We start from the raw sequence: 17,580 nt of genomic DNA, 5'->3' as shown, positions 1-17,580 counted from the left end.
TAATGCCTAACGTGGTTCCCGACACAGGGGCCCATCTATCTCCTACCTTAAAACTGGAACAAAGTTAGAAATGTAAGAATGTTCTGCATACCTCCCGGGGGGAGAGGGGGGAAACTTACTGGAATGTTGAAAGTATAGGTGTAATATTTGTTCTGAGGATAAGAGGAATATGTAAGGCTTTAATTCTGGTATCTTCAGAAAACCTGAGCAAACTCTCAGGTCCTGCATAAACCACTTACTATAAAAGAAGAAATCATATTCAAGTAACACTCTTTAGAGTCCTGTAGATTTGCAACATGCAGATGCAACACATCTAGAAAACACCATGCTACTTTACTAGCACAAATAAAGATGAAACAGGTTCTAGAGATGGTTTCAACTGGATGCCAGAGTCTAGAATTAAAGCCATTCTCTCTCCTAGTTGGTCATGGGTTGACTGACTGACACAAGACATCAATTGGTGTGTTTATTTGTATTATTTCTTTTCCAAGTAAATATTTGGCCTTAGGGCCATCGTTCAAATATCCTTTCTCCTTCATGCATGTAAGCCAAATGTAAAATAATGAGTAAAGTCATTTTAGGAAATTCAAAAGCATTACTTTTGAAATGGTGTCTTTAAAAATTGTGTGTGTGTTTACTTAGAATAAAATTCCTGAGGAACAGATTTTAGAGGCTCTATTTTTGTTTTATGGTTTAATTTTAATGTAACAAGAAGGAAAATATTAATATAAAGTAAAATGACTTGGCTGGTTTAAATTAATGTTCTAAATTGAAAGTGTATTTAGTTTGGACTTTGCTACTTCAGATAAAGCCTAAACATATGGGTGGCTCTGCCTCATCTATTTAAGATGGAACTGGCTAGGGAAACAACCTGGGAAAATTTACAATGTAGTAGAGAAGTAGAGAAATGCTTATTATACAGAAAAGCAAAGGTTATGCCTAAAGACTCCAAGAGTTGCTATGGGAACAACCCTGGATTTGGAGGGAAGGAGGGTGAAAGGAGTGCCAGGGAGGGCTCCCTACAAAGGTTGAGAGCATATGGAATCAGTTTGGATGGAGGTTTCTTCTACTGATGTGGTATAAGGGCTAAAAAAGCCTTATCAAATGCACTAGTTGCTTTAAGTTGGAAAGGACAGTGGAGTTACTTTATTGAGGGTCCAAACAGATTGCCATATGTTTCCTTCAAGGGGTCAATTTTAATGAGATAAAATGTCATCCCCACAAGAGCAAGGATTTTTATTTGTGGTATTTTCTCATGTATTGGTCCTCAGCAACCAGAAGTGACTGTGCTTGACATGAATTGCTATGCTATGCTAAGTCACTTCAGTCGTTTCCGACTCTGTGGACCCCATAGACGGCAGCCCACCAGGCTCCCCCGTCCCTGGGATTCTCCAGGCAAGAACAATGAAGTGGGCTGCCATTTCCTTCTCCAATGCATGAAAGTGAAAAGTGAAAGTGAAGTCACTCAGTCGTGTCCGACTCTTAGCGACCCCGTGGATTGCAGCCTAACAGGCTCCTCCGTCCATGGGATTTTCCAAGCAAGAGTACTGGAGTGGGGTGCCATTGCCTTCTCCGTGACATGGATTAGTGCTCAACAAATATTTGCCCATGAATATATAAGTTAGTTACCTTTCTTCCCTGAACCTATTCTTTCTATCTTGACTGGCAGCAATACCTAGTACCCTGGGAGTTATCAGATTATCTCTCTTCATTTTCCACAACTGTCTGTCACCTCTTCTTATCAAATCTACCTACAATATGTCTGTAGAATTCTTTTCCTTAAAACAAAAACATCAGCAAACCCATATCCAAGTAGAGTGAAACACAGTTAAGCAGCAAAACATGTTAATAAAAAGAAAATGTAGGGATTGGTGTGCTGGAGTTAGCTCACACAGATCTCAAGAGTGGAAAGTTACATGTCTCACTTTCCCACTTTGAGTTCAGTGACTTCACTCTGGCTATTTGAAATTGGTCACAGTGTCATGTGGGAGTTCCACCACAGAAGTCAATGTTTACCACAATTTGGAGTTTTGTTTTTTTGTTTGGGTTTTTTTTTTTTTTTTTTTTTTAATCCAGTTTAGCAGAACACCACTGGTTTTAAGTCATAAAAAGTTTGTTACATGAGGTGGTCTCCAACAATATGAATTCAATATTTGAACTGCTTTAAGGAAAAAGGATTCGATTTGTTCTATATGGTCTCAAAGAGTGATGTGAGGGGCAGCAGGTAAACATTTCAGGAAGATAGTGTTCAATGTTGGGAAATCTCTGAGACTGAAAGTGTCCATTGGGATGGGTGCCCACTTGGAAGGTTGTAGGGGTTGAATGACTCTTTACAAGGACCTTCAAATTTAGCAAATAAAAGTACAGGATACCTAGATAAATTTAATAAATAGCCCTAACTACTAAATTCTTATCATTTATTAAAAAAAAAAAGCTAAATTCAAAGACATTAACAGTGCCCTGATAAAGCCAGTAGAGGAAGCAGTACAAAACCATCAATAGGACATATATTGTGTGTACAAAATGCCTGCCAAGCCTACTCATTAGAGTATTTCCATCTATGAAATTCTATTTATTCCTATGAGTAATGTTTTCACTAGTGCTAGTAGACCCAGTTAACTTCATTGTCATATCAACTATATTAATCAGAGCCTTTTCTGGGAAACTCATTATAAACCTAAGTTCCATACTATGTTACTTAAAAATAATAAAAATTTTTTTGAAAATGCTTAATTCCAAAATCTTACTAATACACTTGAACTCTCCTTACTAGCACTCTCCCAACCCCACCTCAACCTCCAACTCCAGTTATCTGATAAGAAAGAGATTTACTGGTAGGAAGTTTTAGTTTCCCCTCATAAGCTTTGTCGAGTTGAGAATCCGTAGCACATAGACACATCCCCAAGATTCAGTCATGAGTTTCTTTCAGGCAGGATCCATACGTTAATCCTCCTTGAACCTTTAGTCAGTAAGCAATGTCTAGAACCTGGTGCTTTTAATCAACAGTTGCTAATTGAATAAACGTTCCACCTTCCATACCTAGCCTGATTTCCATATGTCTCGGCCTAGATGTCAACAGTCTGGATATCAGTTGTTCAATAAAAGGGGGAGAGAAGCTATGAATGAGCCTCGGATGTAACTGCACTGTAAAGACCCCGTCATTGACTATACATTCATATATTTATACCACTGTGTCTGTGTCTTTAGCCTCTGTTTCCAGCATAGTCACCTTGGCATTCTCCTGTTTCCCCACTGCCATTTAGAGTCCTTGTTCAATGATATGCCTTCCAGCACCCCTCCTCCCCCAGAGATGAGACTGTGATTACTATACCTTTTCTCATCCTCATCATCATCATCAGTTTTTTAAGACATGTCTTATCATTCATTAATGACATTGAGAATGTGCTTTGGTAAACCCCAGCTCACTCATAACTTCACTCCTGTCCTCAATCTAGGCAATTCTGACAGTCATAAAAATGGCCCTACCCACACCCTTCCCACCTCACCAATACAAACCCCAAGGTCAAACCAACCACACAGTTTCTGCATTCTGATTTGCTGAATGGAGCTGAATGAAACCAACTGTCACCATTTCAAACTATGAACGTTGACATTTCTAGTCAAACTCAGCTGTATCTTTCAATGCTACATGATAAATGTATTCATCCTTACTGGACTCTTTTCCTATTTTCTACAGGAAGGTCTTATTGATTTTATCAAACTTCTAATTCCATTTTTGCTTCTCTAATTCTCATGAGATGTCCTAAGAATAACAAAATAATCCACTGAAAACTCTCTTATGTTCTCCTGTCACTGCCTCAAAATATCTCAGTAGCTTTAACCTGCCTTTCCTACTGTTCTTCAGGAAAACATGTTCCTCCTTGAGCAACCTAACTCCTCTCCTCAAATACATGATCTCACTCCTACAGTCCCCTTGGACCTCCATGAAACTCTTAGCTTCATTTTCTTCCTCTGCTCTGGCTCTGTCCCCTTTTCTATCAAGAGCTCCATCAAGGGCCTGCTCCATATCACTCTCTTCAATCCCAATTTTCTCAAACTAATAATTTCCACCTATAACTCTGTTTCCTTCACTCCCTCTCACTCCTGAACTATTTTGTAAAATTATATTAGTCTTCCTTCATTTCTTTGTTGAAAGTCATTCATACCTAATTCATAACTGTAGTTCAGATCATAAACTCCTTATTGCAAAATTCAGACTTAAATTGAAGAAAGCAGGGGAAACACTAGACATTCAGATATGACCTAAATCAAATTCCTTATGATTATACAGAGGAAATGACAAATAGATTCAAGGAATTATATCTGATACATTGTCTGAAGAAATATGAATATAGGTTTGTGACATTGTACAGGAGACAGTGATCAAGGCCATCCTCAAGAAAGAGTAATGCAAACAGGCAAAATGGTTGTCTGAGGAGGCCTTACAAATAGCTGAGAAAAGAAGAGAAGCTAAAGGCAAAGGAGAAAAGGAAAGATATACCCATCTGAATGCTGAGTTCCAAAGAATAGCAAGGAGAGATAAGAAAGCCTTCCTCAGTGGTCAATGAAAAGAATTAGAGGAAAACAAAAGAATGAGAAAGACTAGAGATCTCTTCAAGAAAATTAGAGATACCAAGGGAAAATTTCATGCAAAGATGGGCACAATAAAGGACAGAAACTATATGGACCTAGCAGAAGCAGAAATATTAAGAAGAGGTGGCAAGAATACACAGAAGAACAGTACAAAAAAGAGCTTCACGACCCAGATAACATGAAAGTTTTATCACTCACCTAGAGCCAGACATTCTGGAATAGGAAGTCAAGTGGGCCTTAGGAAGAATCATTACAAAACTAGTGGCTGAGTTATTTCAAGTCCTAAAAGATGATGCTGTGAAAGTGCTGCACTCAATATGCCAGCAAATTGGGAAAACTCAGCAGTGGCCATAGGAGTGGAAAAGGTCAGTTTTCATTCCAATCCCAAACAAAGGCAACGCCAAAGAATGTTCAAACTACCACACAACTGCACTCATCTCACACGCTAGCAAAGTAATGCTCAAAATTCTCCAAGCCCGGCTTCAACAGTACATGAATCAAGAACTTCCAGATGTTCAAGCAGAAAAGAAAAGGCAGAGGAACTGGAGATCAAATTGCTAACATCTGTTGGATCATAGAAAAAGCAAGAGAGTTCCAGAAAAACACCTATTTCTGCTTTATTGACTATGCCAAAGCCTTTGACTGTGTGGATCACAACAAGCTGTAGAAAATTCTTCAAGACATGGGAATACCAGACCACCTGACCTGCCTCCTGAGAAATCTATATGCAGGTCAAAAAGCAACAGTTAGAACTGGACGTGGAACAGCAGACTGTTTCCAAATCGGGAAAGGAGTACATCAAGGCTGTATATTGTCACCCTGCTTATTTAACTTATATGCAGAGTACATCATGCAAAATGCTGGATTGGATGAAGCTGGAATCAAGATTGCCAGGAGAAATATCAATAACCTCAGATACACAGATGACGCCACCCTTATGGCAGAAAGCAAAGAACTAAAGATCTTCTTGATGAAAGTGAAAGAGGAAAGTGAAAAAGAAGGCTTAAAACTCAGCATTCACAAAACTAAGATCATGGCATCTGGTCCCATCACTTCATGGCAAATAGACGGGGAAACAATGGAAACAGTGGGAGACTTTATTTTCTTGGGCTCTAAAATCACTTCGGATAGTGAGTGCAGCCATGAAATTAAAAGATACTTGCTCCTTGGAAGAAAAGTTATGACCAACCTGACAGCATACTAAAAAGCAGAGACATTACTTTGCCAAAAAAGGTCCGTCTAGTCAAAGCTATGGTTTTTCCAGTAGTCATGTATGGATATGAGAGTTGGACCATTAAGAAAGTTGAGCCCTAAAGAACTGATGATTTTAAACTGTGGTGTTGGAGAAGACTCTTAAGAGTCCCTTGGACTGCAAGGAGATCCAGCCAGTCCATCCTAAAGGAGATCAGTCCTGGGTGTTCCTTGGAAGGACTGATGCTGAAGCTGAAACTCCAATACTTTGGCCACCTGATGTGAAGAACTGACTCCTTGGAAAAGACCCTGATGCTGGGAAAGATTGAAGGCAGCAGGAAAAGGGGACGACAGAGAATGAGATGGTTGGATGGCATCACTGACTTGATGGACATGAGTTTGAGCAAGCTTCGGGAGTTGGTGATGGACAAGGAAGCCTGGCGTGCTGCAGTCCATGGGGTTGCAGAGTTGGACACAACTGAGTGACTGAACTGAATGAACTCATGCCTAATTCAGTGGCCTCTTTTTGAAACTTTTCCTAGCAGAATCACATATCTCCATTTTACAGGCTAGAAAATCAAACCTCAGAAAAGAATATGCCATGAGTAGTAGGGTTCAAGCCTAAAGCACTCTCCAACATATGTCTACTATATCTCTTTCCTTTCCTTGCACACTCTCTAGTGAACTATTCTCTTTGGACAAATACCCCAAAATAGCATTGATGGGTCAAAGTTTATGAACATTAAGTAAGCAATAGATATTTATTCGGTACCTATTATGTACTTGATATGTGCCTAGATAGCAGTCAGTAAGTTTGCTAAGGAAACAACAGCAAGACCAGATAATTTTTCCCTATGTGTCTTGTAAACTTTGACATGGATGTGGGGAGGCAGGCAAGGAGGACAGAGAGACAGGAGAATTCAACAATCTCAAACAATTAAGCATGGTGAGTACTGTAATGAAGAACACACAGGTAACTATAAAACATATAGCAGAGGCAGTTATCTGAAGTCTAAGGTATCAGAGAAATCTTTTCCAAGGGAGAGATGTTTAAACAACAACCTGAAGGAAACAAGGAATTAACCAGATGAGTGGAGAAGAGGAGAAAAGAGAATGTTATAGATGAATAGGGAAAATGTATAAAGGCCAAGAGGGTTAGGATTAGGAGCATTTTAGGAATTGAAAAAGTGTGTCTGGTGAGAGTACAATCTTTTCAATCTTCACGTGCTGGAGAAGCAGGCATTAAGTGTCTTGTAGGTCAAGTTAACTAACTCTGGTCATTAAAGGGTTTTATCCAGAAGACAGATGATGTGACTAGCCTCTTGCTTTAGACAGATCTCTTTGGTTCCAGCGGGGAAAGTAGATTTAAGAAAAGTGGTTCTGAGTGGAGGAGAACAGTTGGGAGGCTGTTGAAATAATACTCCCCCCACCCCTGCAAAAAACAAAAAACTAGTACATGTGAACGAGAAATGCAAAAATATTCGAAGGCAGAAAAGAAGTAGAGTAGACAGGACTTGGGGATTTATGGCACCAGGAAGAAGTTTTTGATACACACTGCCAGAATAGTTCTCAAAAGGAGATCAGTCCTGGGTGTTCATTGGAAGGACTGACACTGAAGCTGAAACTCCAATACTTTGGCCACCTCATGCAAAGAGTTGACTCATTGGAAAAGACCCTGATGCTGGGAGAGATTGGGGGCAGGAGGAGAACGGGACAACAGAGGATGGCTGGATGGCATCACTGACTCAATGGACATGAGTTTGAGTGAACTCCAGGAGTTGGTGATGGACAGGGAGGCCTGGTGTGCTGCGATTCATGGGGTGGCAAAGAGTCGGACACGACTAAGCGACTGAACTGAACTGAACTGAACTGAGTACCAATTCACACTGCCTTCAGCAGCCTTCATGTGTCACCATGTAGTAGGACATATTTTAGTCATTACCGGCACTAGACCTCTTCACAGTAAGATATAAGTAACCACTGTCTTTTCTCAGATTCCAGAACATTACTCTGTCAAACTCACAAAATCATTTACAGTACAAGGGAATGTATACTTTAAAAAATAAACATGAGGGAGAAGGAAAGCAAGAGAGAGGAAAAAAACCTCTCCTTAGTCTTCTCTTTGTTCTCAGACTTTTTGTTGAGTTTCTACTGGATTGGTAACTTCCACCAGCCCCCGAGATGATGGTGTTCAGGGCTCTGTCCCTGGTTTCCTCTTTCCACAGTCACCATGAACCAGAGTTACTGAAGACTCTATCTTCTTATACCATCCTTATTTTCATATCTATATATAGATTTTTAGACCTGTTTTTTTCCAGTTGCCTACTGATCATCTCTACCAGGATAATAATCCACCTCAATCCTACATTTGAAACAAATTTTATTATCTCCTCTACTCCAAATGGATCCTTTCCAATGTGCTTTCAATCTCACTCTGCAGCCTAATTATCTTATTTATCCAACTTAGAATTCATGGGATGGCCTAGACCACAATGTCCACTTTACCAGTATATTTAGCCCATCATAAAGTCTGTCAATTCTTCTTTAGAAGTATGTCTTGAATTCCCTCATCTGCATTGTCAGGGCCACACTTCTAGTGCTGTATCCAGTGCTCAGTATCTTATCAAAGGCATTTTAATAGCTATCAGGCTGAGAATATCTCCACCATCTTCCCTTTTTCCAGTTTTTTTTTTTTTTTAAAGGACAAATTACGCAATGTCACTTCAATGTGTAATAATTGCTGATAATTTCCATTTGCCCCATGACAAACTAGAACTAGTAAAACCTGAGCCTCAACCTACATATCTGGCCTCAACTCACCACAATCTATATTCCAGCCACATGCAACCACTCACTATTTCCCAAAGACACTCTCATGCAGTTCATTATGTCTCATGACAAAATTCTATTTACCTCAAAGTCCAACTCAAATCTTATCATTTTCTCAGAAGACTTTCCAAATTCTATCTCTTCCAAGTAGAACACTTCGTGATAATCTCAACTTTCTCTCTGTTCAAATGGCATTATCTTTTACAGCTCTATTTTACTATTACACAATCTCATGATTATCTAGTTCTCTCATTAGATATTGATCTCCTCAAGAGCAAGGATGTTGGAACCCCAGAACCCAACACACAGCTGGCCTGGCATTTGGTGTGTACTCACTGCATATCTAGGAAGGAACAAAGGAAGGGGAAAGACTGGGAAAGTAAATGACAACATGGCCAAAAAAATTGAAAATAAATTTCCAAATACAGAAAGTCAGTCATAGACATTAATTTTAAAGAATTGTTAGCCTCTGCATTCTTCCCTCATTTTCATTTAGTCCTTTCCTTTCTTCTTCAATTCTGTTTAGTTTCCTCCAACTTTAACTCCATCTGCAGTGCTAATGGCACTGGTCCACCAAGATCTAATTTGATTAATATTCACTTTCTTATGATACTAAGAGGCATTCTGACACCATGAGAAAAAATACTGAAATAAGAGTTGAGAAGATATATGAGTTCTAGATCATTAATTCCTTCATAAATATTAATTTATTTTTTATTGAAGGATAATTGTTTTATAGAATTTTGTTGTTTTCTGTCAAACTTCAACATGAGTCAGCCATAGGTATAAAAAAAATTAATTAAAAAAATGTTTATTGAGCTCCTGCTATGTGACAGATACTGTTCTAAGGGTTTGGGATACATTCATGAACAAAAAAGACAAAGGTTCTTGACCTTATGATGCATACATTCCATTAGAAGGAAAGAGAGATGGATAATGAATAATAAACATAGTAAATAAGTACTTTGGAAGGTGACGATCACAAGTGACAAGTGGGGATGGGTGTGGGGAGAAGGCATATAGGTTGCATTTTTAAACAGAAAGTCTTCATTGAGAAGATATGATCTGAGCAAAGAAAGTGATGGAGTTACCTGGTACAGGGATTTGTGAGAAGAGTGTCTTCAGTTCAGTTCAGTCACTTAGTCGTGTCCGACTCCTTGCAACCCCATGAACTGCAGCACACCAGGCCTCCTTGACTATTATCATCAACTCCTGAAGTTTACCCAAACTTGTGTCCAATGAGTTGGTGATGCCATCCAACCATTTCATCCTCTGTCATCCCCTTATCCTTCTGCCTTCAATCTTTCCCAACATCAGGGTCTTTTCAAATGAAACAGCTCTTCGCATCAGGTGGCCAAAGTATTGGAGTTCAGCTTCAGCATCAGTTCTTCCAATGAAAACCCAGGATTGACCTCTTTTAGGATGGACTGGTTGGATCTCCTTGCAGTCCAAGGGACTCTCAAGAGTCTTCTCCAACACCACAGTTCAAAAGCATCAATTCGTCGGGGCTCAGCTTTCTTTATAGTCCAACTCTCACATCCATACATGACCACTAGGAAAAACCATAGCCTTGACTAGATGGACCTTTTTTGGCAAAAAATGTCTCTGCTTTTTAATATGCTGTCTAGGTTGGTCATAACTTTCCTTCCAATGAGTAAGCATCTTTTAATTTCATGGCTGCAATCACCAACTGCAATGATTTTGGAGCCCAGAAAAATAAAGTCAGCCACTGTTTTCACTGTTTCCCCATCTATTTGCCATGAAGTGATGGGACCGGATGCCATGATCTCAGTTTTCTGAATGTTGAGCCTTAAGCCAACTTTTTCACTTTCCTCTTTTACTTTCATCAAGAAGCTCTTTAGTTCTTCTTCACTTTCTGCCACAAGGGTGCTGTCATCTGCATATCTGAGGTTATTGATATTTCTCTGGGCAATCTTGATTCCAGCTGTGCTTCCTCCAGTCCAGTGTTTCTCATAATGTACTCTGCATATAAGTTAAATAAGCAGGGTGACAATATACAGCCTTGACGTACTCCTTTTCCTATTTGGAACCAGTCGGTTTTTCCATGTCCAGTTCTAACTGTTGCTTCCTGACCTGCATATAGGTTTCTCAAGAGGCAGGTCAGGTGGTCTGATATTCCCATCTCTTTCAGTATTTTCCACAGTTTATTATGATCCACACAGTCAAAGGCTTTGGCATAGTCAATAAACCAGAAATAGATGTTTTTCTGGAACTCTCTTGCTTTTTCAATGATCCAGCGAATGTTGGCAATTTGATCTCTGGTTCCTCTGCCTTTTCTAAAACAAGCTTGAACATCTGGAAGTTCACGGTTCATGTATTGCTGAAGCCTGGCTTGAAGAATTTTGACCATTATTTTACTAGCGTGTGAGATGAGTGCAATTGTGCAGTAGTTTGAGCATTCTTTGGCATTGCTTTTCTTTGGGATTGGAATGAAAACTGACCTTTTCCAGAGAAGAGTGTCTAGGCAATGCTAAAACTATAGCAAAGGAGGTAAAGCAGAGAATGCCAGGAATGTTTAAGCAACAAAAAGGCGTGTGTGGCCAAAAGAGAGTAAGTAAAGGAAGAGTGTAGGAGAGAAAATCCAAGAGGCTAATATAGAGCCTTGTAAACTATTATCATCAGGATTTTGACTTTCATTCTGAGTGAGATAAGCATTCATTGCAGGCTGTAAGTAGAGGAGTGGCATGATTTGACTTGAAGCCATTTGGCTTCTGTGTTAAAAACAGATTGTGGGTGAGAAAGGATAGAAGCTAGGAAGAAGTCGGAGGTACTTATCCCACAAAAATTTTGGTGGTTCAAAACAGACTGGTGGCTGAAAAAGGGAGCAGTCACTGGTTTGCGGATATAGTTGTTGGTAGGACCACAGGATTTCCTGACATATTCGGTATAGGATGTGAAAGAAAGGGAGGAGTCAAGGGAGACTCCAAGATTTGGGGACTGAGACTCTAGAAGTAGGAAATATTCATCGACTGAAGTGGGGAGGACTGTGGGAACAACACACTTAGCGAGGGAGATCATGGGGAGTTTGGGGACTAGAAGTTCAGTTTTGGACTTGTTGAGACTGAAATGACTATTAGATGTCCCAGCTAATGTGTTGAATACACAGTTGGATATATAAACCTTGAATTTTGGGAAGATTAAAATTTGGAAGTCATTAGTGAATCAGTCAGTTCACTTTCTCAGTTGTGTCTGACTCTTCACAACCCCATGACTGTAGCATGCCAGGCCTCCCTGTCCATCACCAAGTCCCAGAACTAGCTCACCAACTAACACCAACTCGTGTCTGTAGAGTTGGTGATGCCATCCAACCATCACATTCTCTGTCGTCCCCTTCTCCTCCCACCTTCAATCTTTCCCAGCATCAGGGTCTTTTCAAATGAGTCAGCTCTTCACATCAGGTGGCCAAAGGATTGGAGTTTCAGCTTCAGCATCAGTCCTTCCAACAAGTATTCAGGACTGATTTCCTTTAGGATTGACTGGTTGGATCTCCTTGCAGTCCAAGGGACTTTCAAGAGTCTTCTCCAACACCACACTTCAAAAGCATCAATTTTCAGTGGTCCAACTCTCACATCCATAGACTAAAGGAAAAATCAGAGCTTTGACTAGATGAACCGTTGTCGGCAAAGTTATGTCTCTGCTTTTTAGAGAATTAATGAATCAGATCAGATCAGTCACTCAATCATGTCCGACTCTGCAACCTCATGAATTGCAGCACGCCAGGTCTCCCTGTCCATCACCAACTCCTGGAGTTCACTCAGACTCACGTCCATCGAGTCAGTGATGCCATCCAGCCATCTCATCCTCTGTCGTCCCCTTCTCCTCCTGCCCCCAATCCCTCCCAGCATCAGAGTCTTTTCCAATGAGTCAACTCTTCGCATGAGGTGGCCAAAGTACTGGAGTTTCAGCTTTAGCATCATTCCTTCCAAAGAGATCCCAGGGCTGATCTCCTTCAGAATGGACTGGTTGGATCTCCTTGCAGTCCAAGGGACTCTCAAGAGTCTTCTCCAACACCACAGTTCAAAAGCATCAATTCTTTGGCGCTCAGCCTTCTCCACAGGTGGTTTTAAACCCATAAGACTGATAAGATGCCATGTATTTCAACCCAAATGCAATTACCTGCTTACCTTAATCTCTCTGCTTCTCATTTTCTTCATCTCTGCAATGATAAGGTGAGGTTAAATAAGAGATTTTCAGCTGTGTTCCATGGAGCACTAGTATTCTGTGGACAGGACTACCAGGATGTGAGAGATGTTTGCTGTCCTATTACCTAAGCCAACAAGCAATCTCATACTTTTACAATGAAAATCAGATATACATTTAGAGATGGTGCAAGCTGATTTTTATAATATATATATATATATATATATATATATATATACTATCATGGACTAGGGTATTGTTGGGTGAGAGGATAGCTTTCCAAATGAAATAATGAATAGCATCTCATGAAAAAACAACTACATATATCTGCTTCATGACTGGTCAGCTATCAAAGGGACATGTGTAAATAAGCATACAAAATAACAATAGCATCAGTTCAGTTCAGTTCAGTCGCTCAGTCATGTCCAACTCTTTGCAACCCTATAAACTGCAGCACACCAGGCCTCCCTGTCCATCACCAACTCCCAGAGCCTACCAAAACTCATGTCCATTGAGTCAGTGATGCCATCCAACCATCTCACCCTCTGTCGCCCCCTTCTCCTCCTGCCCTCAATCTTTCCCAGTATCAGAGTCTTTTCAAATGAGTCAGCTCTTCACATCAGGTGGCCAAAGGATTGGAGTTTCAGCTTCAACATCAGTCCTTCCAATGAACACCCAGGACTGATCTCCTTCAGGATGGACTGGTTGGATCTCCTTGCAGTCCAAGGGACTCTCAAGAGTCTTCTCCAACACCACAGTTCAAAAGCATCAGTTCTTTAGGGCTCAGCTTTCTTAATGGTCCAACTCTCACATCCATACCTGACCACTGGAAAAACCATAGCCTGGACTAGATGGACCTTTGTTGACAAAGTAATGTCTCTGCTTTTTAATATGCTGTCTAGGTTGGTCATAACTTTCCTTTCAAGGAGTAAGCGTCTTTTAACTTCATGGCTACAATCACCATCTGCAGTGATTTAGTTATCCTAAAAATGCTTACCATACTCAGTATGTGCTCAAGGTTTCCTCTTTAAAATATATTTACTGAAAATCGAATTCAGAGAGCAAAAGTTAATATTCTATTTATTTTAGACCCAGTTAATGATTGCGGTTGAGTATTCAGAATGCCTTTGACCCTGACACCATGAACAACTAATTTTAACTGTAGAAAAATGTGCAAAAAATGCATGAAGTTATTGCTGAAGAAGAGCCTTAGAAATACTTCAGTCGATTATCCTCACTTTATAGTGGAAGAATATGTGTGTGCTCACTCAGTTGTGTCCAAGTCTTTGTGACTCCATGGACTGTAGCCCACCAGAACTGAGGCCCAAATATCAAAGGTCATGCTGGAACTGGAACATAGGTCATTTCCTGACTCTTAGTCTGGTGCTTTTTTCATCTTACTATGCTATATGAAATATACTATTTCATGGCTGCTTTAGAAATGCCACTGACATTTTAAATGAAGGCAGAAACCAACACTGATGTGTAATCTTCATATTTTCTTGATACATTAATTTTATGATCTTCATGTTTTCCTAATCCTTTATTTTACACTAATGTTCTTCCTATTTTCTCACAGTTCTAAGGATCATCCTTGCCATCATCTTTTGCCTGGTGTCTGGTATCCTAATGGTGTTGCTGTTTATCCTCATCCGCCATGGGCCCTGCTGGCAGAGAGACTCCTATGGAAACATATGAACAGATGGCTGAATAAGGGCAGACATGCCAGGCCAACCCCCTGTGATGCAGCATTCAAGGGACAGGGTCCACCTTGTGGGCATTGTGCTGCCCTTTGAATTTGCCTAGAGAAGGGTCTGAATTCACAGCAACCCAGGGACAGCCACCCGATGCATTGATGAATGAACACCCAGATTACTTAAGTCCTCTCATTGTTGTACTCATCCTGGTACAGGCTTCTCATTCAGCTAGAAGGAAATTCTTCTGCAACAGATAATTGTATTCTCTGGCACCAATGTCCAGAGGAAAATAAGAAGTGAAACTCCAATCAGCATTTTGCCTCCAAAGAGCAAAAAATTACAAGGGATGACAAAGACACAGATTCAAGATTTGATAATGGGAAAGATTAGACTAGAAATAGTATTCTATAGGGCTTCCCTAATAGCTCAATTGGTTAAGAATCCACCTGTAATGCAGGAGGCCACGGTTTGATTCCTGGGCCATGAAGATCCACTGGAGAAGGGACAGGCTACCCACTCCAGTATTCTTGGGCTTCCCTTGTGGCTCAGCTGGTAGAGAATCTGCTGCAATGCGGGAGACCTGGGTTTGATCCCTGGGTTGGGAAGACCCCCTGAAGAAGGGAAAGGCTACCCACTCCAGTATTCTGGCCTGGAGAATTCTATGGACTATATAGTCCATGGGATTGCAAAGAATTGGACACAAATAAGTGACTTTCACTTTCACTTTTTCAGGAGGATTCCTAAAAAATAAGACTCAATCAGAAGCTATACAAAAATTTCTTCTTTAACTCTTAAGTAGGTTTGCACACTCCTGGAAAGAAAACCCCACAGTGTTTGATAGCTGACAGATTTCTCTGTGTGTGTCTGCCTATTCATACACTTACACACTCATGGCTACAGGGAAGATGCCTTAGGTGTTTCATTCTCAGAAACTATAATAGCAACTACTTTAGCTGTTGATAATGTAGCTCGTCATTTTCCTCACAATTTGTATAATGGGAAAAAACTAGAACATTCCCATAGCCATGGTTCTTTTTTGTTGTTGTTTTTTACCTCCACTATTAGAGCTAGATATTTGTAGTTTTGATGTCCTTATTTCATTTCAAAAGTAAGAGATTTTATTTTGATAAGGGCTACTCTTGGTTATGATGAAATAATAATGTATTTTAATTTTAATTGCTACAAATATATCTGAATTTCTCAAATGATGAGATTGAAAGGAAAATGCACAGTAGGATGATAACCCACTTTTTCAGCTCTGCACTGGCTTTAGGCCATCAACTTGGAACAAGTTCTTTTACATAACTTAAACATTGGTTTAATAATCTAAAACTGAAGAGTTTAGACTAAATGAACATAGAAGTCACTTCTAGTTCTCATGTTCTATATATAATTTTTTTTATCATTTTATGTTATGCATTGATCATTGCCCAAGCAAACATTTTTGTAAATGGTACCATTGTACTAAGCCTGAAATTTATTCTAAGCAACTTTATTTTGTGCTGAGCCTCCTATCATGGGAAATTCAATCTCATTCATTGGTAGGGTTCTTCACTTCCTCAGGTACTACTTAAGGTCCCAGAGTGTACCTAGTGGGACAGAAACTCCACTCATAACCCACCCCATCTCATAGTCTAAGGAGTATTTCTTTCTCCTTTGATCCCACAAATTTCACCTACTAAAATTCAAGCACTTACCTCTCTCATTCCCACTTTCTACATAATTCTCACTAAGCCAAGACTATCACAAACAAAAGCCTTAGAAGGAGTTGTCATTTCTTGCCTCATATCTGCTGCTCCCTGCTGCAATGCAAAGGGCTCAAAGACAAAGAAATGCAAGATCTGGCTACATTCTCAGCTTGTGAAAGGGAAAAACATCCATAGACAACCCAAAACCCACTACTGGACACTGCACTGCCTTTCAGAGAGATGAGATCCAGCTCCACCAACCAGAACACAGGCATAAGTCCCCCCAGCCAGAAAACCATCAGAAGACACAAACTCCTTTTCCTGTAGAAAACTGGGCTTGTGAAAATTTGCAGCATTGATACTTCTGCAAAACATAAGCAAGAAAATGGCAGAATATATTATGAGAGGGTACTGTGACTTACAAAAAGCCTTTTCTCAGCCCTGGCAGCTCTGAACTAAATCAGAACCCTGCTTATGCAGCAGGAAGGTTACAAAACCATAAACATCTTTCTTCTCTGAATAGGCTAGCTTATAAAGAAAGTAATTGTATGGAGCAGATAACAACGTGGAACACAGTGGGAAGAGAAGAGAGTCTGGAGCAGAACAGAGTTGGAACTGAAGAGCTGGGAGAAGAAAAATTATTTATTTTTAAGGAGTTTGTATATAAGCATTTACTCAGACACAAACCATATTCTAGGTCTTAATACTTCCTAACACCAGAAAAGGATGGAAAAGGGAGAAAATACCTCCCCTTTTTGCAATAGAAATGTCATCAAAAGGTATTGGTTTATTTTCTTTGTTCCTTTTATCAGCAAAGCTAGAGTGTTGCTGTTATTTGCTGGCTTGACAGAAATGGAATCAAAACTTTCACTGAATAGCCAGCCTTCTATTCTTCAGCCAAATACTGAATCAACAGACCAGCTTTTTCAACAGCTTGATTTAATGATCCTAGACAGTTACTGTTCATGTCAGTACTGGGTCACAAAAAGGAAAGAGGGAGAATAGAAAGCAGCATTAGGAGAGAAATGAAATTTGCACTTTGAAGGTTGTTTGGGTTAGTATCAGATCAGTTCCTCCAGGAGGTAGGATTGGAATTATTAAGCTTCCTACTTCATATCTTTTGTAGTTATTTCATGTGTTTCAAAAATTAATAGTTTATAAAATCTCTATCCTTATTTAACAGAGTGCATTCAACTATTCTCAATAAATCATTTTATGATCTTCATAACTTCTTTGGACATTTTGATTTATTGATACTTAAAACTGTAAGTGACTCTACCTATCAAACATAGCAAGGTTTTGATGCAAAATCAAGTAAGTGTTAGTTGCTCAGTTGTGTCTGACTCTTTGTGACCCACCAGGCTCCTCAGTCCATGGAATTCTCCAGGCAAGATCACTAGAGTGGGTAACCATTCTTTTCT

General features: G+C 39.8%; 1 protein-coding gene across 2 annotated transcripts in view; it reads left to right on the top strand.

Annotated features, from left to right (window-relative positions):
• Positions 1–14,855, top strand: part of ACP3 (acid phosphatase 3) — a 51,915-nt gene extending 37,060 nt beyond the window's left edge. For both annotated transcript variants that reach the window (XM_025291728.3, XM_025291716.3), the window contains one exon: positions 14,354–14,855. In XM_025291728.3, the coding sequence (XP_025147513.3) occupies positions 14,354–14,570 (217 nt within the window). In that variant the 3' untranslated portion in view covers positions 14,571–14,855. The remainder of the gene's footprint in view (positions 1–14,353) is intronic.
• Positions 14,856–17,580: the final 2,725 nt, after the last annotated feature.

The sequence above is a fragment of the Bubalus bubalis genome, chromosome 1 (genome assembly GCF_019923935.1).
Source record: "Bubalus bubalis isolate 160015118507 breed Murrah chromosome 1, NDDB_SH_1, whole genome shotgun sequence".
NCBI classification, from domain to species: domain Eukaryota; kingdom Metazoa; phylum Chordata; class Mammalia; order Artiodactyla; family Bovidae; genus Bubalus; species Bubalus bubalis.
This window is presented reverse-complemented; position numbering and strand designations above follow the sequence as displayed.